A 21,209-nucleotide genomic window follows, 5' to 3' on the forward strand; every position below is an offset into this window, starting at 1 on the left:
GTGATCTGCAAACCAATGGTCAGAGGACACTCCTGGATATGACCCAAGGTACAAAAAATGTCTGCCATGAGCTCCTCCCTCCCACCTTTATGAGCCGCTCTTGCATGTCTGCACTGAGCTCTTCTCTTCTGGTCCACTCTCACATTCACATTGGCACTGCTACATCTCTACCATGACCTCCTCCCTTATGCCCACTCCTGTCAGACATGTTTCCACCTGTCAGAGAAGAGCACACAGGTGTTTATGTCTATCTTCGTCCCTGCACACTCGCCTCCTGATTTACATTTTCTACCTGACATCCTGACAGAATTCCAGTCATCCTCATCCTCAAGAGGCTCCTGTCGCTCCGAACTGGAGGCGCTTTCACCTGAGAAAAAAACATGTGTTTTCTCTTCTTAAACCGAAGCACAGGACTCTCAGATTCTAAACATCGGAAAAGACAGGCCGGTTTGAAAATATTTTTGCACTAAATTCGTAACCCGATCCACCAACCTGTAATCTCTGTGGCTGGATTTCAGTACAGATGGTCACAACTTAAATATTGTTGCTGTCTCTGCAGTCCTGCTTTTGTTTCCGTCCTAACTGATCTTCATGACACAATGATCTCTTACCTGTTAGGATGAGCAGAAGCAGGAACAAAACAAAACGGGCAGCAGCACCCCCTAATGGTATTACATCTTTATTATACAGCAGGTCAGGATGAACAGCGATTTTTAAACACGTCCAGAGCAGATACAGGGTGTTTAACCAGACTGCATTATAGATGAGTCGGTAACTCAAGAGGAGCCTTAAAGAGCTGAGCTTCCTGTACACTAAGATTAACTGGACATTAGCATTGTGTGCTTCAGAGACATATGACTAGTTAATGCAACCGCTTGGCTCATAATGAGGATACAATAGATGTGTTAAACATGCAGCAGCCACTAAATACAGAGCATACATTCACTGAGGAGTATATGAGCAAAACCACCAGTAAGAGATGATAGCATGACAATGAGTTAATAATCAGCACACATGTTGAAATCCAATTATGGCTGCAAATACTTGCAAACATTTGACCAAAGCAGAGAATTTATTTCTTGATGTTGAAGTGGCTCTATAGCTCAGGCTAGGACTGAGAACACCGGCCTCACTCGTCTGTCTGCCACAGAGAGAAGAGATAGGCTAAAAACATCGTTACAAAAGTGATGTAGAAGATCAGGAAGACTCTGTTGACTATTTTGGCCACACGGGCCCAGTAGCCCTTCTTCACCTCCTCCTCCTCCTCTTCCTTCTTCTTGTTGAGGAGAACGACTAAAGTATCTTGGACCTCCCTCAGCTCGCCCGAGAGTATCTCCAGGGCGTCGCTCTCCTTCAAGCCGTCCTGCAGGTGAGGTTCAGACCTGACCTCTTCAACTTTGGGCAGCAGCTCAAATGGATTTTCACCTGCAGACACGTCATTCACACACACCCCACGAGTCCACTGGCAGAAATCTGAAACATGAGAAGGTTCAGTATGGATCTATTGATTAACAACAGAAATGTGTTTAGGGTCTCACCTCTGGCGCAGTTGCTCTGCTTCTCACAGCCCTCTCTCAGATTCTTGTCTTTTTTCTTGTGTCGGGACTCTTTGGAGTCTCTTGCCAGCAGATGCATCATCAGAATGGTCTGCAGGAGGCTGAGCATCATCAGACCGAAGATCCCGATGCAGTAAACAGCTGCAGGGAGCAGACGGCATCGTTAAAGACGGACACACGGTCAGTCCACACTTTATCTTGGAACCTTTGTGTTTACCTGGTTTTGGTTGTTTCGTGTTTTATTTTGAAAGTGTGTCTTCCCTGTGTGTCTGTGCTTGCTTTACTTCCTCTTGTGTTTCCATGCTTGTCGATAACCTGTCCTGTTCTGATTGTCTTCACCCTTGTCCTGTTTACCCTGATGTGCCTGGTGCTCCCTTGTCCTCAGCTCTTCTTTTCTGGTTGGTTTTTGTTCTCGTTTTGGATCTTTTGTTTTGACCATCTGGCTGTTTGTATGTTTGTAAAGGGATTCTTGTCAGCTTTATTAATCAAAGCTCACTTTCTGTTTGTTCTGTTTGTCTGTGTATCTCTTTTTTTAACCTGTCCTGATAAAAACCAGGTAGAACTTGAATAGAAGCACTTATGTTGAACTCTTGTTGTTACCTATCAGTGGGATGTTGTCTGACGAGGCCGGCAGAATTTCATTCAGGATGAGCTGCATCACTGTGACGGCGAGCAGCACCGTGACCTTGAAGCTGAGCTTCTCGCCTCCTCGGTCTGAGATCAGGAAGGAGCTTAAATCCAGAAACAAGAAGAAGATGATGGGCAGCAGGAAGTTGGCAATGTAGAGAGTGGACTTCCTCTTTATGATGATCTGTGGGGTAAGAGATGGAGCTTCAGGTGGGTGTTGCCTGTGTGTATATGGGCACTTGTTTTTACCTACAGTGTAAATGATCATGTCTTGGTCTTCTTGAATAGTTTGGTTGACTTTTATTTCGATGAAATCCCACTCGTACTGAGTCCGCATCATGGAGCGGGCCCACACCGTCGCCTCTGAAGAGTTGTCAATTGCTTCGAGCCGAATGTCTTTAACTGAGTAAGAGAGGAACACTGTGAGGTAAGGCGACAGAAGGGGGGAAGGAATCATCTTAGGAAATTTTCTAGAGTTCTCACTTGAGTATATGATGGATCTGAAGGACAGGTTGCACTTCTGAATGTCGAAGGGGAATTTGTCAATTTGCATCCTGCAGCTGCTCACCACCACCTGGTCATTCTGGACTTCAACTCTGCCTTTGTTGTTGATGGTGAGGTACGGACTCGGAGAGCTTTTGTCCTTCTCCGTTCTGCAGAGACACATGCGGTGTGAGCAGCACGATGTTCACGAGCATAGAGTAGCTAAACGTTGCACTTCCAAGAGTGTCCACTCGAGGGTGGATCCAAAGTGTGTCAATCGTCTTATTAAAACATCCAACTGAACAGCAGAAACAAGCATGTCTACAGCTTTAAATGTGCATGTATACTTGCATTTCTTCAATGGTGAGGTCCGGCTTCCACAACGTGTCGGCAGGAATTGACACATTGTCGATTCCACAGAACTGCTGTGGATCCCAGGAAATGAAGTCATTTTGCCACGACTACAGAGGAAAGAAAAGGAGCAGCCGAAACTTCTAAAAAAGCCTTTTAAAACTGGACATTTATGGACATGAACTCACCATAGATGTCCAAATAGAAGTGATGAACCGCTGGTCCTTCTCCACCTGTGAGGTAAACAGTGAAGCTGTGGTGAGAGACATCACAGTTTGATCTTGTGTAAGGAACTGAAGATCCGTGCAGCAATTCAGAGGCCTGCCCGCTCTGTTTCAGACATAAATATTTCATTTATCTAATTCATCCAAACTCTCGATTCCAACACCAAATCCACATGCTAGCTTGAAGTGAGCTAGCTTATATTAATTCTTTAACAGAGTGGACTCATAATAATGTAATGCTAGTTAATGTGTATTGATTTCTAACAGATTAGTTAAAGGTTAGCCAGTTAGCTGTGAAAACACTGATTTGATGTTGGTTGCTTCGTAACAGGAAATCCAAATGTTTTGTTATCGTTAAAACCAGTACATAGCTAGATGTTTGTAGTGTTTTAATCTAAAAGTCAACAAGTTTAAAGTTTATATTTTAGGCCGAGTCATTCTGGGGTGGGTCAGTATTAAACACACAATAAACACATATAGTTTCTCTCGTTTAACTGCAGAACTGGAATCCGAATGATCCGTCACAAAGTGATGTTGCCTGGAAGTGTCGCTCGGAGGTTTCTTGGCACACTTGGAGCTGATGATTCACAGACTAACAGCATCACTTCTGTTTTTCTGACCACAGTTGTCCCTCTGCGGCCTCTGGTTATGGACATGAGTGTTTTGAATTTCAGCGCCCTCTAGATGAACTGCAGCCCGTCCACTAACAGGAAGTGGACAGGCCCTGGTGAAGCAGAGGGTGGTCTGAGGGTCTCTGGTGAGCTGTGTGATTTGGATAATGGATGCAACTAATTTGGATGTTGAAGGTTCATTTAGATCTGCGCTGATTGTGTTAAATGGAAACTAGTGATTTAGTGATTAAGGCCAGGCAAGTAAATGTAATGTTATTTTATATCGTTATTGTGTGTGACAGTCAGTCTGTGTGATCTAAAAAGATAGTAAATGGACCGATATAATAATAACTTAGATCTACGTTGGTTACAAGTCAACCAGACAACCGACAGCATTGCACTCTCACAGCTGTAGCAATTAGCGACCTATCAGCCAATCAAAATAGAACTTCTTGTTGCCAGGTGAGGTCTGAGGTTCAGCTGCAAGCACACCACGCAGCGGACATTATGGCATATAGGGCAAGCCACGAGTGACAGACAGGGAGCGAGTTTCCTTCTTTATTGATCCCTGCCTTTGTTTTCAGTCACTTCTTTTGAACTGCTTGTGTGTGCTGATCAACACAAGCAGACAAATCAGCACAGATTCATGGTGAACTAAGTTACCTGTTGTGCAGCTTTTTGGAGGCTTTGAGTAATCTGTTTCTAATCTGTTTAATCTGATCTGTTCTGTGAAGTCTCTAAAATCTGACAGTCCAGCTGATGGTCTCATTGGGAATACAGTGAAACCGAAATGTGGTTTTTGTGGTTAGGCCTATAGTCATGGTGGCACAGAGGTAGACAGTAACAGATGTAAACCTGTTTTGTTATAATAATCTTGGTTGACAGAACTGTTTTCTTTTCAGTTTGTTTTGTATTTCTCATCTGCTCCCCTCTTTTACAGTTCATAAATTCAACTTTACACACATTATCTTTATATGTCCTAAATGGTGTTTCAAATTAATGCTCCATGTGCCCACCTGCCCGTCCAAAGGTCCCCCCTGCACATCCCCTGATTAAGACTAAACAACAGGTGAAGCCAAAAAGAACACCAGCAGTGACACAGATATAAAACACTCACCATATCCAGGATGGCGTACGGCAGCACCTCCAGAGACACCATAGTGGGTTCTTTGTAGTGTTTAACCGGCCGCGACATGAGGAACAGTTTGTTGCTTTTGGTCAGGTTCAGGTGGTTTAAAACATCCTGATAACTGCAGGTGTTCTCTGAGCTCGCCCCATCTACGGAGGAAGAAACACAAAGAACTGAGCAGGGTCCGTGCTGCTGCTGATCATCTGCAGAGATTCTAATGACACTGATGATTCAGAACATCAACACAAAGGAACCACTGGAAATCACACTTATTGAACCCTACCTGAGAGGAAGAGCAGGATGAAGACACCAAGAAGCATCATGAGGATTCAGTTCCAGAGTCTGATGTGTGTCCTCAGCGTCTGTGCTTGGAAACGTGACCCAGCCTGGCAACAGTGATACTTCAGCCTGAGGGCTGGACCATCATCGATCTTATCTTTAATGTTCATTTACAATGTGACTTTTTTTTCTTTTCCTCTTTAGAGGTCTGGAGATGAAGGTTAACAAGGCTTTACCCACAAGCGTTCTTTATTTACTTATATTGCACATAACACACTACAGGAGGCAACACAATAAGACTGACACAACGCAAATTAATTCATATGAGTTGTCAGTAAAAAAGGCTCTTTTCCACTGCAGGAACTAGGTCATTTACAGTTATTTCCCTGATCCCTGTTCCTTCGTCCTTTCTGGAGCATTTTCAGGGCCACTCAAAGGTACCATCTCAGGATGTCTTTTTTTACTGCAGGTACAACCAGGTTACTTCAGGACAGAGTTCTGACCTGTAGTTCCTCTTTTAGGGACAACAAACAGCAAAGGTTCCAGTAAACAGGACACAATCAGCCCAAATCCTAATGAACCTTCCTATTTTCAGATTTGTTACAAAACTTTTAGTGATGTAAACTTCAAACCAGCCTGAGGTCCTACTACAGGAACTCCAGGGTGGTTAGTTCCTGAAAGAGGAATTAAAGGAGCATATGAGTTTGTTCCTGCTGTGGAAAAATGTCGAATGAATCATTCTGGCTATCGTGGGCTTAAAAAAGGCCCAAAACTTTACAACCACAGGGGTCTCCAAGTGCTGTTATGGTTCTAGTACCACATCCTGTTAGTGAACTACATGATGTTTGTCCACACAAAAGAGTCTGAGAGACAAATGAGCTGCAAGAACTGACTGAAGGAAGACACAGGGGACCGATGGACTAGGGAGTTACAGACAGACACAAAGTGATGGGATTCTAAGCGTTCCATTGCATGAAGATGAGTGACAGAAAGAGAGACACGGCGATGATGTAGAAAATGAAGAAAGCTCTGTTGATTCTCGTGGCATATTGGACAGAAGCTTCTCTTCCTCCCTCCTCTTCCTCCCTCCAGCTGAGGTGCAGATTCAGAGTTTTCTGCAGGTCCTTCAGCTCCTCCAGGATCAGCAGCAACACCTGAGACTCCGCTGACTGAAGGCCGCGGTTGACCTGCAGTCACAGAGTCATGCTGTCACCTGTCCTGTCATCACACTGCTGTGTTTGTGTAAACAGTGCTGTACCTCTTCAGCAGCAGGCAGGAGCTCCCGGCGTCGCTCACCGTCTGACGGTTTGCAGATGCAGGAACAGCAGGTCTGTCGTCTGGTCTCTGGAAACACAGCACAGATTGAGACGAGTGTTTGAAAGTGATTATCAACACATGAAGCTTTTGTCTCACCTGGGTTACAGTTGTCTGTTTGGACTCTTGTCTGTCTGTCCCTCAGCTTCTTCTGGGACTGTTTTTCCATCAGGTACGTGACCAGAATGGTCTCCAGCAGACTGAGCAGCATCAGGGCAAAGATCACTATGCAGTAGGTAGCTGAGAAGAGGAAACAGCCAGTGACTACTTTAGACCTCAGTACCTCATGCTAAGGTGTTGAAGGTTCTTTTTGGAGGAGGTCAGTACCGATGAGCGGTGTCTTGTTGGACATGGAGGGCAGGATGTCGTTCAGGATGAGCAGCAGCACAGAAATGGCCAGCAGCACCGTGACTTTAAAGCCCAGCTTCTCCCCTCGGTGGTCTGCGATGAAGAACGAGGCGATATCCAGACACAGGAAGAACAGGATGGGCAGCAGGAAGTTGATGACATGGAGGAGGGGCCTCCTCTTCATTGTGAACTGAGAAAACACGGTTCAGAGGACAGAACATAATAAGCTTGAAAGTGGACCACAGCAGCCACAAACACCTGTAACACGGACAGCAGAGCCCTGGACACCCTCTCTGTGTTTCCTACCTTGTAGATGATCTGGTCCCATTGTTTGTCTTCGTAGGTAAAACTGGTGTTGATGACGGCCAGCTGCAGGAACTCCCACTCCCCCTGAGACTTCATCAGCTTTTGAGAAAATTGAGTGGCCCGAGAAGAGTTGGAGTATGGAAGAAGCCGGAGTTCATCCACTGTGGTGAGACAGGACGGAAGTAAGACAACTGGCAGAAAGCTGGCGGACGTACATGCAGTCCGTCCCTCACCACTGTGCATCGCAGAGCTGACGGATATGTTGCAGCTCTGCGTATCAAAGGGGAACTTGTAGACGTCCATCTTGCAGGTGCTGACCACCTTCACGTCCTGCTCAGTAGCGACTGTCCCATCATGGAATATATATACATACGGATTGTAAGGAGACTCGTCCTTCTGTGTCCTGAGAACACACACACACACGAGGTGAATGAATGGATGTTGTCACAGCATCCAGAGCCCCGGAGCAAGGGACCATCTCTAAGAATATCATTTAACTAGATCTCCAGGCCCTCACAGGCCAGTAGGTGGATCAGACCTGAGGAGCAGCCTCAGTGGACTCATATAGAAGGTTCCAGCTCCAGTGGATTGATCAGATTCTCTTATTTTATTGGTGCCAAACCTCTCTGGGATAATAGGAACCCCCCCCCACTCCAGACTTGGACTGTCTCTTCTCCTACCTTTTAAGGATCTACCCGGCTGGACGTGTGTGTGCTGCAGACTCACATCTCATAGATGAAAATGTCCGGTTTCCAGAGCAGGTCTTGTGGTAGTGAAACCTGAGTGATGCCACAGAACTGAGCAGGGTCCCAGGAGATGCGTTCGTTGCTCCACATCTGCAGGTAGTCACATGTGAGTCAATGCCATGATAAAACACAAAGAAAGGAGGACGGAGAGGCTTCACTCACCATGGACGCCCACACAAACGGAACAAAGGTTTGAGTTTTTTCTATCTGTGAACACAAACATCACAAGGTTCACGATTTTACCAAATGACTACCCAACGACTCACCAAAAGCACCTACCACTGCCAGGATGGCATAGAGGATGATGTCCAGCTGCACTATGGTGGGGTGTGTGTGGTCCAGGACGGGGCGGGTCAGTCTGAACACACTGTTGTCAGTGGTCAGGTTCAGGTGGTCCAGGACGTCCTGGTAACTGCACACTTTCTTACAGGATGCCACATCTGCAACAAAACTCAAGAGGAAACTGCTGATCAATCGAAGATGGTAATGGGAAGGTCTGTCACATGACTTCACAACCAATCAGATCCAAGAAGAAACACAAGAAGAGGATCTGGATTAGAATCCAGCTGCCTCAGGAACTACAGTCCATGTTAGGAGGGTGATGGTGGCTCTAACCCTGCAGCAGTCTGCGGTTCTTTAAAAACACTTTAAAAAGAGTCTTACCTGTTAGGATGAAGATGATGAGGAAGAGGGAGGCAGCCTGCACCATGTCAGCAGCTTATCTCCTTTAAAACACTTAAACGAGGAGGATGTTCCTCATTTTGTCTGTTTATTCCACTCTGTCCTGCCTTATCTCTTTTTAGGAATGTAAACTGTAAAAACAAACAATCACCAAACAAACTTCAAGATTTGTTTGGTGAGTAAAAATAAAAATAAATAAAGTCCTACCTGTTAGGATGAAGATGATGAGGAAGAGGGAAGCAGCTCGCATCAAGTCTGCAGCTTTGACAGTGTGTGTCTGTGTGTCAGCTGTTGGTCTCGGGGGGGAAGACAAAAAGGAGGAGGAGGAGGATGAGAGGGAGCTGATGGATGACTTTCCTCACTGCTGGAGAAGAGAAACCCCGCCCATGTGGACGTCTGAGCTCGCTGCTGTAATTGGCTTACAGATAACAAATGAGGAGGCGACAGGTGGAGCAGATTGTTTCCACTTGGATGTCAGTGTGCATTAACATTATTATTATATATAAATTGTAACACGTGCAGAGCAGCCAATCGAACTCGATTAAACTCGATTAGAGCGGAACCTGATCACCAGCACAATGTGGTGATGTCACTGTGAACATTGTCCCCACTTAAACTCTCTGAGCGGCGAACAGGAAACTGGAAAACAAATCTTTGATGACTCATCCTGCACAAGGGGGCATGTACCACTTTTGGATCCAATGAGGCGTTTTTGTTATTCGTCACATGGTCAACAGTACCCTGCACCCTTTTTGGAGGCTTGCAATTGGTCATAAGCAAAAAAAGATGGACGACCTTTTCTGTAATCTTCTGTCCCCTGGCTCCACCCTTCTTCCCCTTGACTTTCAAATGAGCAAAAAGGTGGAGACAAAGTGAATGTTATGGATCCTGCCCTCATGTGGCCACTTGAGGAACTGCAGTTAATTGGAATGCACTCAGACTCTCTGTCTGCACTGTGCTTCTTCCTATCTTGTTGGAGTCATTGCAGACTAAATGCTACACTGACTCACTGCTCCACCCAGTGGTCCTCCACAAAGTTATGGAAGGACACTAGCTCATTAGCATGCTAGCTTCAGCAGAAAGTTTGAATTTTAACTAGGCTGTAACTGTTTTCATTTGGGATATTTTACCATGGAGGCCAGTCCCCAAGTGGTAATTTGAAGAACTGCAGTCTTTTATTATAAAAACTATTATGCATAAACTTGTTGTGTAAATATGGACAGGTGGGCGGGGCCTAACCAGGCCAATAGCAGCTCAACCTTTTACAGATAACAGCAGGAACCCCGTTTGCTGTTTTACTACGAGTTTAAATCTGTCTTTGTGTTTATTGGGTGCAGTGCGGCACAATGTAAATGTTGAAATGTTCTCCTTCTTCTGCTTGTAAACTGAAGTTATGTCCGTCTTCTGGGAAATGTTTTGGTTTTGGCCCTGAGAGTCATACCAGAGTCTGGATGATGACTGTGTGTGAGTGTTGCTGCGGTGACGGTGACCATGTTTAAACAAACATGTCAGCGAGCTTCTCAGAAAATGACTCCTCCACTCGGCAGCTGTATAGTTGAAAAACTTTATTGTCCGTTTGAAGTCGACATTTTCACTCTAGAAAAGTGTGATCATTCTGTTGATATCGTACGGCTTCAGTAAGACATTCGTACTGTGGTCACATGACTGTTTGGGTTTAGTAGTGCAGTAGTAAGGTGTGGTACCGCTCCATGTGTGTGTGTGTGTGTGTGTGTGTATTTACATGCTAACTCTACTGTGTGTTGTCTAGCGGTCAGCTGACTTTAATTGTCGTCCCTCATCGGTTGCTCATGTAAACTTTCACAAAGTTTTCACATGTTTCCACATTCTAATAAACACAAAAGTGATACAACGGGTGAGACGCACAAAAGTGATACAAAACCAAATGGACAAAATCATTTTTTCACAACAGGTCCCTTTACAACATAAAAAAAAAGAAACACGCTGAATGTCTGAAGTGCAAACACAGTTTGGAGACGAGCGTCCCGGTCGGGAGGAGGATGGGGGAGGAGGGGGAGGTCTGCTTATTGCTCCGTGTTGATTTCCTGTTACACTACAATAATACTGACATGCTAAGATGGAGGAGAGGACGGCAAAGATGTGTGTGTCATTCCAGTTATAGATACATTCTCCTTCAGTCTGTTCACTAATGAGTCCAAACATGATAAGCTGCATGCGAAGATGAGACGTGAGGAGGAGTTTCTGGTAATAAATCCGATTGCCAATCACAGTAGCCCCTGACTGCTTGGCTGAGAGAAGAGAGAAGAGGAAGAGGAGGGACAGGAGGAGGAGGAGAGGGGGGGGGCTCCTCAGACCTGCAGGTAATAAATAATAAACTAATCATTCCCACAAAACGTCACAGAAAACAAGGAGAGGTCAAAGTGCACAGACGACAGAGGACCGTCCTCTTCCAGCTGTGTGTGTGTGTGTTACACGATGAGTGGTCCGCGGCGGCCATGATTGGGACTCTGGCCGTCCCGGATCTCTGCCCCCGATTCCTCCAGGTTGATGTTGCTGGTGGAGGAGTGGTGGGGGTGGGGCTCCAAAACAGGCCTGTAGCCCCCGAGGTACATCAGATCTGAACCAGAGAAGAAGAGGAAGAAGAAGAGAGGGGGGTGTTACCGAGCAACCGATGAGCTGTGGTTACATCATAACGATGACTTATCATGTGACTAAACACAACAGCTGATCGTGACCCAAAGTTACGAGGAGTCATCGCAGTTGTCATGGCAACCACATCCCGGAAAACAGAGGCCATCGCCTTGATGCAACTGCTACCAGGCTACATGCAGATGAATTCTGTTAAACTGTGATATAAAGAACCCTGCCGGCTAACCGTGACTCCATACCTAGTCCTCAATGTGCACTGGGCACGACTCCTCATCTGTCCATCCGAGAGACAGCCACAAGAAGGAAGAAGACAAACAGAGGAGAAGAAGAAGAGAGGAGGAGGAGGAGGAGGAGGAGGGAAAATGTCCAGGAGAAGACAGCAGAGGACGTGAAGGACGAGGAGAAAGAAACAGAGAGATAACAAAACACGTTTACGACACACAAATAGAAAACATGTCACAACAACTACCAGAAAACACCAGCAGGGGGAGTCAGACTTTAAGAGAGCTAAAGGCTCAATGTTAACCCTCTGGAGCACGAACAACCTGACACTCACCGACCAGTTGGAGAAGAACAAACTGCAGAAAGCTAGAAATTAGCAGTTAGCATGTCAGTAGAGGATTTTTGTCGTTTGTGTGAGTAAAACATGCATTTGGGCGAGTTTTACTAACATTTTGTCAACAGTGGCTAGCTGCATCTTCCTGTTGCATTGTTGTAGTTACTTGTCACCACAAGGGGGCAGTGTTCCAGAAGTACTGTGGTGGTGCTACATTGAGTACATATTAAACTAGCATCCATGCTTCGCTTGTCGTCCTAATTTTCATACAACTTCTCAACCAATCAGTATCTGACCTACGTGTGGAGTACAGAGAATGAACAGCACTCCAGAGGGTTTAACGAGCTAAACCTCACATGAAGGAACCTTCAGCTCTCCTCACAGCGCAGAGGAGGATCATGGGAGAACAGCAGGGAAGATGGAGGGCGTGAAGATGAGGTGCAGATGTTTGGCGAAGCGGCTTGGAGCTGGCAGACACTGAACATGAACTTTTAAGGATTGTTTCTCCCACACACACACACACTCACACAGCATGCAGGAATCACTCTCTCTCTCTCACACACACACAGACACACACACTGGGACTACAGCTGAAGGGGGGAGGAGGGAGAGTGCACAGCTAACTGTCGCTGAACAAAGCAAATGAAGCACAACAGCAAACGGATGGAGAAGAAGGAGGATGGCTCCAAATCTTCATGCTGAGCTACAAAATAAAAGCCTCTCTAATCACCAAAATAAAACTAATAACCATTAGCATGTTAGCATACCAAGCTAATGTGTTCCCCTGACTGACAAACTCATGCACTTCTCCTCTCCCCCTCCCTCCCTCCCTCTCCTCAGCCCTGATTGGTCCATGTTCGAGAGGTTGCCACTCACCGGCGAATCGGCTGTCGGTAGCCTGCTCATTATCCAACCCCAAAGAGGGCGTGTCAGAGAGGGCGACGCCCTGATTGTTATTGGCCAACTCTGGACACCTGCTCCGCCCACCTGCAAGCGAGGGCAAAGGTCAAACAAGAGCAGCCAGGCACAGCAGAGAGGGGGAGGGGGCGGGGTGTGGTGGCGGGGCAGGCGGAGTGAGGGGTGAGGGAGAGGGGGAGGTTAAGCCATGCTAGATCGGCAATAATGATTGGCCTGAAACATCAGGTGATCAATGAGTTTGGACATTAATGAAAATCTATACAAGCAGGTGGCGATGTTAAAAACTGCAGTTCCTCCAGTGTCCACTTGAGGGCTGGCTTTAAAAGTGAGTCAATCCCCACAGAAGATGAGCGAGTACATGAACCAAACTGGATTATCCAGGCGGATGCTGCCAAGATGGCGACAGCCAGAGTTTGACCACATGGACCACCGGGGGGTTTGTCCATCGTTATTTATGGACTGAGCCTGAGCCTGTCCTGCAGAGGGTGTCTCAGGGCTCAGAGGACGTTTTAGTCCAGCCTCAGGTGTCAGAGCACACACAAACACGTCCAGTAGCAGTGCAGGTGGAGTGTGTTGGAGCGTCATGATGCAGCGCAGGATTACATCACACACACACACACACACACACATTTTATGCACATGTGGAAGTCATGCAGAGAGCAGCTCCTCTAAACGACGCAGGACGTGTCGCTGCTCGCTTTCCCCCATCAGAATGACTAAACACCGCCGGTGAGGTCAGTACATAAATGTCCCTGATTGGTCGGCTGTGTGACAAATCAGGGCCGGACTGAAGGACGCTGTGTCAACTGACGGCGATGGCTGGATTCACATGACCGAGCATGTCCCAACGACGAAACTAAATTTATGAGAAAAGCTCCCAAATTATGAGAATAAACCACAAGAGCACCAATGGTTTACAGAAAGATTTGAGGAGATTGTTTTTTGGATCTGAGACCTGAAGCTGGACAGAGAGGGGGGGCACGTGCCGCTGTGGACACAGAGGGATCGGTGCTGCTCCTAAATCAGATCAGAGGACATGATGAAGCTCATCTGAGCTTCCTGTGAGTCTGTGCAAGTCACGTCCTGCAGGAGTCCCTCAGACGCCGTCTGGTGCTTTCAGCTCTCATGAATGCATTAGGAAAGAGACTGCGCCCTCTGGAGGACAAAGTCTGACACAGCGCTGATTCACACAGACCAGGTGAGACAGGAGGGATGTCGCCATAGTTACCTTTTCCGTTGGAGGGGGAGGAGCAGTCCTCTTCAGTGACATCATTCCCCTGAAGAAAAAAAACTCTGTTAACTCTTCACAACGAGCCGTTTGAGGTGCTCCTACTGATGTCTCACCTCTGAGTCCTGCTCCTCCACAACCACCGAGTAGTTCTGCTCCTGCAGCTCCTTGGACAAGTCCTGAACGAGAGAGGACAGTAATCAGACGACAGTTCCGAACATTCGCCAACAACCGCTGAGGTTAAGATATCCTCACGCCGTCCTGCTGCGACGGCCCGCGGCTCTCCATGGGGGCGTCCCGGCTCTCCTCTCCATCCACATCTCCCGCGTCCTCGTCCACCCCGGGCTCGCCCTCGGCCCCGGCCAGGTAGGACCCTGACATGGAGGACATGGTGTCAGTGCTGATGTGGGAGTGCTGCGAGTGGGACGAGGCCATGGACATCACTGACTGGGCCAGGCTGCTGCTCACTGGGTCTGGCAGACAGACGGAGACACACATCACGGTCCAGCTCGATGGGATGGGGGGGGTCAGTCAATGTTTGGGCTCCAAAGGAGCTTTCCAGAAAACTACTCTTTGTGAGTAGACCTAATTAGCCTAGCTTAGCATCAAGAAGGAAACAGCTAGCCTGGCTCTGCCGTGGACGAGGGAGACATGGCGATGTGACAAACTGATTCAGCTGGAATCAGGCGGAGCGTTACCTTCAGGTGAGGTGATGGTGGAGGACAGTGGGGTGCCGGTGCAGGAAGACTGATCAATGGCGCCGGATGAGGAGAGGGTCAGGTTCTCGCTGTCCGGAGTCACACCGCACTGAAAAACAACCAGAGCAGAGCCTGTGAGAGAGGAGCTCACACACTCTGACACATACCTGACACACACACACACCTCCTGCTGGTCCACAACCAGTTTGTGGCGACAGGCCTCAGATTCACTGCATGACTTCTCATCCTCCTCTTCTGGCAGCACAGAGGAATTCTGGGAAAGTGACCTAAAAATAGCCCAAGTGATAAACAGTGAAGCTCAAGAAAAGAAAAACACAACTACACAACTTCTAGAAGAGGAAAAGTTTGGAGGCTCGCTCACTTCGACCCGCTCTTCTTCAGCTTCAGTCCCTGACTGGAGTTGGAGTTTTCCAGAGGTGAGAGGGAGCGGGCCGGCGCCGGGTGCGGCTCGCTGCTGTACGGCGGCAGTGCTCCGGAGACGTGGCTGGGACCAGAGTGGAGAGGAGGAGGGGCTGCTGAGGAGGTGCTGAGAGGCCCGTTCAACGCCTCCAAGAGAGACACAACCTCATAGCCGGGGGGGATGTGCTCCGATGCCTGCGGGAACAGAAGGTGAGTTTACTACGACCGAGCGCGCTCACTGGACAGCACGCATTCACCTGTTTACACCACTCACAGAGTGCTCCTCTGAGTCGGAGGTCTGGGAGGTGATGACGGGGTTAAAGCTGGTGGGCGACAGCGGGCTGAGCTTCTTCCTCATCGCTCTGATCTGCAGCAGAGCTCTGAAGGCTGAAAGGTTCGAGTAACACACAGTCAGTGCTTCACACACCTTGGCTTTATGTCTAATGATGCATTCAAGGACCACAGGAAAGCTCAAAGTCTATATGGTTGGACATTTGTCTTTAAAAAGGGGGTTGCGTCTGATGTTTGAACTCACGCAGTCTGCAGATGGGGCAGCAGTTGGCTTGGTAGCGCAGCGTGTCTGCGCAGGCGTTGCAGAGACACAAGTGTCTGCACGGCAGGATGAGTGTGTCTCGCACATCAGACAAACAAACCACACACTCGGCGCTGTTGTCACTGATCTCATCATCAGCAACCTGATGACAGAAACAAGAAAGGGTTTACTGAAGCGGAGCCACAGAGGCAGACAGCCGCAGCGTTTCATCTCACTGAAGGCTGAGATGCTTACCTTTGATTCCTGACTGTTGTATTTGTTCTCTATTCCGTAGATCTCCTGCAGCAGGTAACTCACTCCATCCACCTGTGAGGAGGAACGCAGAGAGTCTGAATGAAGGCGTCAGGTTTGTCACGCAGAAGCAGAACGGCTGCACTCACCACTTGTTTCTGCTTCAGAGGCTTCACACAGTAGCTCCCGTCCATGTGCTGCCAGACAGAGGGACGGTTTAACCACAACCCAGAGCATTCAGAATGATCAGATAAATCGGGGTTCGGAGGGTTGTGTCTCACTGTTGTCTTACCTTTTCAAAAGTAGCCAGCAGTATGTGGGAGTGGCCCATATGTTCTGAAAAGTTAAAAAACAAACAAACATTGGATTGGGATGTAATTGCGCTTAAGACGTGATGTGATTCAAAAGCAGCCGCTTACCTTCCCCCTCATCTACAACAGCCTGCACCACCATGGGGAAGACCTCCTTGTCCATGTCGAACAGCAGCTGAGGAGACCGGAGACACAGGGTTAATGTGCATGGACAGACACAGACACGGTGTTCTGATGAAGAGCCCGCCACCCACCTCCTCGTCGGCCCATTCGCTGAGGTTGACCGTGTGCGACGTCAGACAGAACTGCTGGCAAACGCCCCTTTTGAAGTGGACCGTCTCAGACTGCAGCGAGCTGTCCTGTGGCAAGTAACTGCACACACACAGACACACACAGACACACACACAAAGAGAGAGAGAGAACAGTCAACTTAACAGAAAGACATTTTTCACTCCACTCAGCTGCAGAAAGCTGCAGATCAGCCATATACTCTCTAAATTTTTGTCATGTGACTGCTGGTCACATGTGACTCAAACATGGCTTCCTGGTTTGGCTGTAGAGTGCAGAATTTTTTGTTTTTCACAGATTTTTTTTAATGTAGACACTTTATTTTTTTTAGGAATTTTAAACGATACATTGAAAAAAGTTGTATGGATGAATCAGTGTTTTATGATCCACTGTGCCACAGCTGTGAGATAAAGTCAGAGAAGCTGACAGGGTTCAACTCACACTGGCACTCCGTTGTGAAACTCCTCGATGGCCTGGTAGTAGATGGTGATGGCCACCTGTGTGTCGGCGTCAAAGATGAACTCTACATTGTAGCAGGCCCGGTTCTTCCCCGCCGCCTCGTCTCCAGGCAGCTTCAGGTCCTCGCTACACCTGGACAAACAGACAGAGGAGAGTGCCGAGGAATTAAAACTCAACTAACGCCGACCTGGAGCTGTTCTAAAGGAGCAGAGCAGCGTACCGTACGAGCCGCAGCGTGTCCTTACGGATGTTTATAAGGCTTCGTAGCGTCTTGACTGGTTCCTGAGGTGGAGGGGCTGCGTACGGGAACTGCAGACACAGAAGACAAACATATATTTTAGTTCTCTCCAGTGCTGCACTGTGACCGCAGCTGCTCCCAGTTTAACCTCTGCATAAACAGGATTTTGGTTTGTCAGCACGGATCTCTTTGGTGCTGATCTGTGGTAAAAAAAAGGCTGTGTCTCTGCAGGGTCAAACAGAGTCAACACACAACCTTTAAACCAATCCGTGCTTCACTGCTGTGTAGTGTGTGTGACGCCAAAAGCTGCTGAGTGAGCGTAACGGGAGGAAGGAGCAGGATGTGGTCAGATACCTCCACGCTACACTCCCTGCTCAGTGTGAATGGCACCACATTCAGCACTGGGCTGCACATCTGGGCGCAGCAGGAGGCACGCCTGGAAAGCACACAAACAAACAGGCAGAGGGCAGAAAGAGCGAGCTCAACACACACACACACAGCCCAGGTTCTAACTGACTGACATGCTCAGGATTGGAGCTACGTTAGCATCTCTGTGAGCTCTTCAGTAGTTTTTTAACCTACAGGAAGTGACGTACTTTTGATTTATAACATTAGATGTTTTAATAATTAGATGTTTAAATAATTCAAAATTAAACACACATCACAGATCAAATCTAAGATGATAGGGCAGCACATGTACCTGCAGTTCCACAAAGGACCACTTGAGGGCTGGCTCTAACAGCGAGTCAATCTAACTAGACCTCCTTGTAAAAATACACCTTTTCTGCAAAAATAAACATGTTTACACACATCTAAAACCTTCAAAAAGTGACAAAAACCTTCAACTGAAGCTAGCATGCTAACCTTCTGTTTATCTTTGCCCATATTTGGAGCTGGGTGGAGACAAGCTCTGCCAACTGAGCTTCAAAACTACAGGAAACCTTGTGAGAAGAACGATGTGTCCATATTTATGGACATTATTTGGCACTGCCTGTTGTACTTCCTGTCCCAGCTGGTCTCTAAATGTGTCCCCCGTTCTCTGGTAGCGGAGGATAAAACAGGCGGAGCAGCGCTGCCCCTCTCAGTGTGGGTCTATCTGCAGGACTTTGTTACCCAGCCGTTTTCATATCAGTCGCTTACACTTCTACCAGCACCATCTGCTCAGAGTCCACCGAGCATTATGTAATGCTGGTAGAAACACACACACACACACTATCACCAGCTGAAATCTGTGCCCACAGGAGGATTATAAACACCCACATCATCGGGAGACAAACTGCACTCCTAATTTTAGCCCCAGTCTAGACAGAAACGGCCAAATGACTGAGATCAGGGCAGCCAGCCTCACAGTGATCTGCATCACCTCCAGGTCTGGATGACCTGTCGCTCATTAACCTCTAATTTTAGGGTACCGATCAACGACGTCGAGCCGGCTTTCCCCTCCTCACAGCGGGCTGATTGTTCTCTGCATAATTAAGTCCTGCACCTCTACAGAAACAGCACGAGCATGACTACAAACACAGAGGACTCAAACATGTCTGCAGGGCAGAAACATAGACCGTAAGGCCTGAAGACCAGGTCAATGCTAACTGGATTTTTGTCATATGAATACCTACCGCTACAGGTCTGGTCCCCAGGAAGTTAAGGTCGGTGTTTTCCCCAAACAGGTATCCCTCTGGGTGGGTGGAGTCAAACTTCTCTCCCCCCATGATGAAGTGGCTGGCGAAGTAACTCCCTGCAAACAAACACACCCCTTTAAAACATCTGAGACATTTTAAATTTCAATTTTTAAGTGTGAAGTCAGGTTGTTGTTGGTCTGCAGCACCTGTTTAGCAGCCCTTTAATAACATGCTTGGCTGATATCATAAGACTGTAATGGCTGCCCACAGCCTCTAAATACATGTTTGTGCTGGAAGGTCGTGCTGTTAGTCACAGACAGCGCGAGGCGCCACGTTTGGACGCTCTGACCTGGAACCTGTCCTCGTCTCTGTACTGACAGCAGGTGTGAGCGGCCGCGGGCTCTGCCACCTGATCCCGCAGACAGGAAGTGGGGCTGAGGGATCGGTTTCACTGTTTAATATCACAAATTCATTCAGGCGGCGAGAAGAAAACACAGTTTGTCAGCACAGATTACATTCTGTGGCAGATTTCATTTCACTTTATGTGGAAAACTATGACGCTCCGTCTTCTGACAGCATCACGCTAAAACTGGATTCAATCAGGAGGTCAGGTTCAGGTCCACACGGAGTACCTCTAGGTCACAGCTGAGACAGTTGATGCTATGCTAACTGCATACCGCCCATGTGCAGTGATGTTTAATAACACCTCAGGACTTTTGGAAGTTTTGGTGACCCCCCCTCCCTGACCTGATTGCATCCCAGCAACCTTTTGTTTGACCGTTGTCCTGGTAACGGCTGTCTGACGACGATGGTCACTCACACCAAATCTTTGATTGATTGCTGTCGTTAGGCGCTCCTGTCTCCAGGTGGCTGAGCCATGCAGGGGTGTATAGGTCACACTTTTAGTAGTTAGCATAGCATTAGCTTTTGATCATTATTTTTAATTATTTTTTTACTTAATTGTATTTGGAAGGAGCCAGTCTGATGTTAGCCTTTGGGTTAGCCCAGCAAACATACATCATCTCAGAGCAATAAAGTTTATGCTGGTGATGTTGAAGTCATGTGACCATGCTAGCTTAGCATTAGTTTTTTCCTGTATTTTTCTCAGTATATGCTAAGATATGCCACAATTTAAAAAAAAAATCGCTTTGGATGTTTGTAGAGGAAAAGCCTTGAAATGCTAACTTCCGGGTTGGGCTACAAATTACCTTACGTCACCTGAAGGGGCGTGGCTTCGAAGAGAAGGCCCGGAAGTGCATTATAAGCATTTATTTATTTTAATAAATACATTTAGAGCCAAAGATGTGTTTGTTGGATATTTTATGACACATCTATAAAATAGGAATATGTATAATTGTTCAAATTTAATGTATGTATGAGTATTTTCATAAATGCATTTTAAAGTTCTGTTTGTCTTCGTGGGCAGCCTGACTCAGGGATGGTGGACACCAAAAAAATAAAAATAAATAAATCTCCGTGAACCCATGGAAACAGATTAAATCTGAGCTGCTGCGGCGTCAGGAAAATAGCGGATGAAACTCACAGCGGCTCTCCACACGTAGCTCCCCCGGGCTGCGGGTGGAGATGGCCCGCAGGCCCGTCAGCTCTGCGGCGACTTACCAGATTTCGGTGGATAACGATACACCGAGTTGGACGGGATGTCCACCTCCTCCACGCCGATGTTCTGCCTGCTCGTTAAAGCTCCCATTGCCGCAGAGCACGCGGGTTAACGGGCAGAACAGTTCAGCTTCGCGTTGTGCGCTGCGCCTCTTTTATTCCCGGTCATTTAATCCGCGCTGCCCCGTCCATTCCTGTCCGGTCCGAGCCCCGCCGTGAATGTGACCGTCCCGGGGATTAGCTGCTTGTTCTCTGGCTGCTTATCCCTCCCTGCTCCGATGCAGAAAACAGCCGTGACGGTCGCTAAAACAGCGGGGGTGGTGGTGGTGGTGGTGGGGGCCGCACAGACCACCAAATCCTGTTTTTTTTTTTTATTTATTGTGGATGTGTGTCTCAAAGCAGCGTCGACATCCTCCGGGGCCCTGAGGATATTGTGTCCCCTGAAAGAGAGGTCTATGGATCCTCGTGACGTCAGCCAGGCGCAAATCCTGGACCGTGGTTTTTGCGCAGTCCCCCTTTCTCTCTCTCTCTCTCTCTCTTCAGCAGCGTGACCTTCCTACGGCAGCCGCGCGAGGAGCGGCGCTGACTGCAGTGCAGAAAGGACACACACACACACACACACACACACACACGCAGACACACACACGCAGACACACACACACGAACTCAAAAAAGAAAATCAACAATTGAACCTTTTTATCGCAACAAGTAGCAACTTGTGCACAATAATCAACACAACCGTAAACAACGGCACATTAACACACACACACACACACACACACACACACAC

The 21,209-nt window shown here is 47.6% G+C and overlaps 3 protein-coding genes across 6 annotated transcripts; all 3 read right to left on the reverse strand.

Moving 5' to 3' along the window:
* Positions 1 to 1,129: 1,129 nt before the first annotated feature.
* LOC114437858 (5-hydroxytryptamine receptor 3A-like) lies at positions 1,130 to 5,310 on the reverse strand (the record flags this gene model as incomplete). The annotated part of the gene is made up of 9 exons (XM_028408788.1): positions 1,130 to 1,473; positions 1,539 to 1,697; positions 2,157 to 2,367; positions 2,437 to 2,585; positions 2,667 to 2,836; positions 3,018 to 3,127; positions 3,206 to 3,250; positions 4,970 to 5,130; positions 5,265 to 5,310. Coding segments are annotated over 9 exons (1,395 nt in total), but the record flags the coding sequence as incomplete, so codon positions are not given.
* Positions 5,311 to 5,491: 181 nt separating this feature from the next.
* Positions 5,492 to 8,966, reverse strand: LOC114437512 (5-hydroxytryptamine receptor 3A-like). The gene is made up of 11 exons (XM_028408262.1): positions 8,863 to 8,966; positions 8,638 to 8,786; positions 8,254 to 8,414; positions 8,137 to 8,181; positions 7,955 to 8,064; positions 7,462 to 7,631; positions 7,229 to 7,389; positions 6,902 to 7,112; positions 6,674 to 6,814; positions 6,519 to 6,604; positions 5,492 to 6,447 (listed from the first exon to the last, which is right to left on the reverse strand). Exons 2-11 carry the CDS (start codon positions 8,681 to 8,683, stop codon positions 6,217 to 6,219), a joined length of 1,362 nt encoding a protein of 453 aa, XP_028264063.1. The 5' UTR covers positions 8,684 to 8,786; positions 8,863 to 8,966; the 3' UTR covers positions 5,492 to 6,216.
* Positions 8,967 to 10,205: 1,239 nt separating this feature from the next.
* On the reverse strand, positions 10,206 to 21,186 carry rnf157 (ring finger protein 157). Of its 4 annotated transcripts, none has more exons than XM_028407642.1 (20): positions 20,423 to 21,185; positions 18,800 to 18,918; positions 17,166 to 17,254; positions 16,928 to 17,077; positions 16,453 to 16,570; positions 16,307 to 16,373; positions 16,180 to 16,223; positions 16,037 to 16,084; positions 15,891 to 15,962; positions 15,639 to 15,798; positions 15,378 to 15,490; positions 15,066 to 15,298; positions 14,868 to 14,970; positions 14,684 to 14,792; positions 14,241 to 14,458; positions 14,102 to 14,164; positions 13,986 to 14,034; positions 12,716 to 12,826; positions 11,107 to 11,251; positions 10,206 to 10,988 (listed from the first exon to the last, which is right to left on the reverse strand). In XM_028407642.1, exons 1-20 carry the CDS (start codon positions 20,508 to 20,510, stop codon positions 10,820 to 10,822), a joined length of 2,268 nt encoding a protein of 755 aa, XP_028263443.1. In that variant the 5' UTR covers positions 20,511 to 21,185; the 3' UTR covers positions 10,206 to 10,819. The 4 variants fall into 4 exon arrangements, with proteins under 4 accessions (XP_028263443.1, XP_028263444.1, XP_028263445.1 ...); XM_028407644.1 differs by lacking the exon at positions 10,206 to 10,988 and adding an exon at positions 11,523 to 11,557 and having other exon boundaries at positions 11,115 to 11,251; positions 20,423 to 21,181; XM_028407643.1 differs by lacking the exon at positions 12,716 to 12,826 and having other exon boundaries at positions 20,423 to 21,186.
* Positions 21,187 to 21,209: the final 23 nt, after the last annotated feature.

Source organism: Parambassis ranga, chromosome 6 (genome assembly GCF_900634625.1).
Source record: "Parambassis ranga chromosome 6, fParRan2.1, whole genome shotgun sequence".
Classification (NCBI taxonomy): Eukaryota; Metazoa; Chordata; class Actinopteri; family Ambassidae; genus Parambassis; species Parambassis ranga.

Bases quoted from the DNA above. Each gene is read 5' to 3' on its own strand.
- rnf157 (XM_028407642.1), bottom strand. From the start codon at position 20,510: ATGGGAGCTTTAACGAGCAGGCAGAACATCGGCGTGGAGGAGGTGGAC. The intron at 14,971-15,065 runs GTGAGCGAGCCT...GGCTATTTTTAG, and splicing joins CTGAAGAAGAGCGGGTCGAA to GTCACTTTCCCAGAATTCCT. The intron at 14,165-14,240 runs GTGAGGATATCT...TCTCTCGTTCAG, and splicing joins GGCCGTCGCAGCAGGACGGC to GACTTGTCCAAGGAGCTGCA.
- LOC114437512 (XM_028408262.1), bottom strand. From the start codon at position 8,683: ATGGTGCAGGCTGCCTCCCTCTTCCTCATCATCTTCATCCTAACAG. The intron at 7,632-7,954 runs GTGAGTCTGCAG...GTGTGTTCTCAG, and splicing joins GACATTTTCATCTATGAGAT to GACACAGAAGGACGAGTCTC. The intron at 6,448-6,518 runs GTACAGCACTGT...CTGTGACTGCAG, and splicing joins TCCTGCCTGCTGCTGAAGAG to GTCAACCGCGGCCTTCAGTC.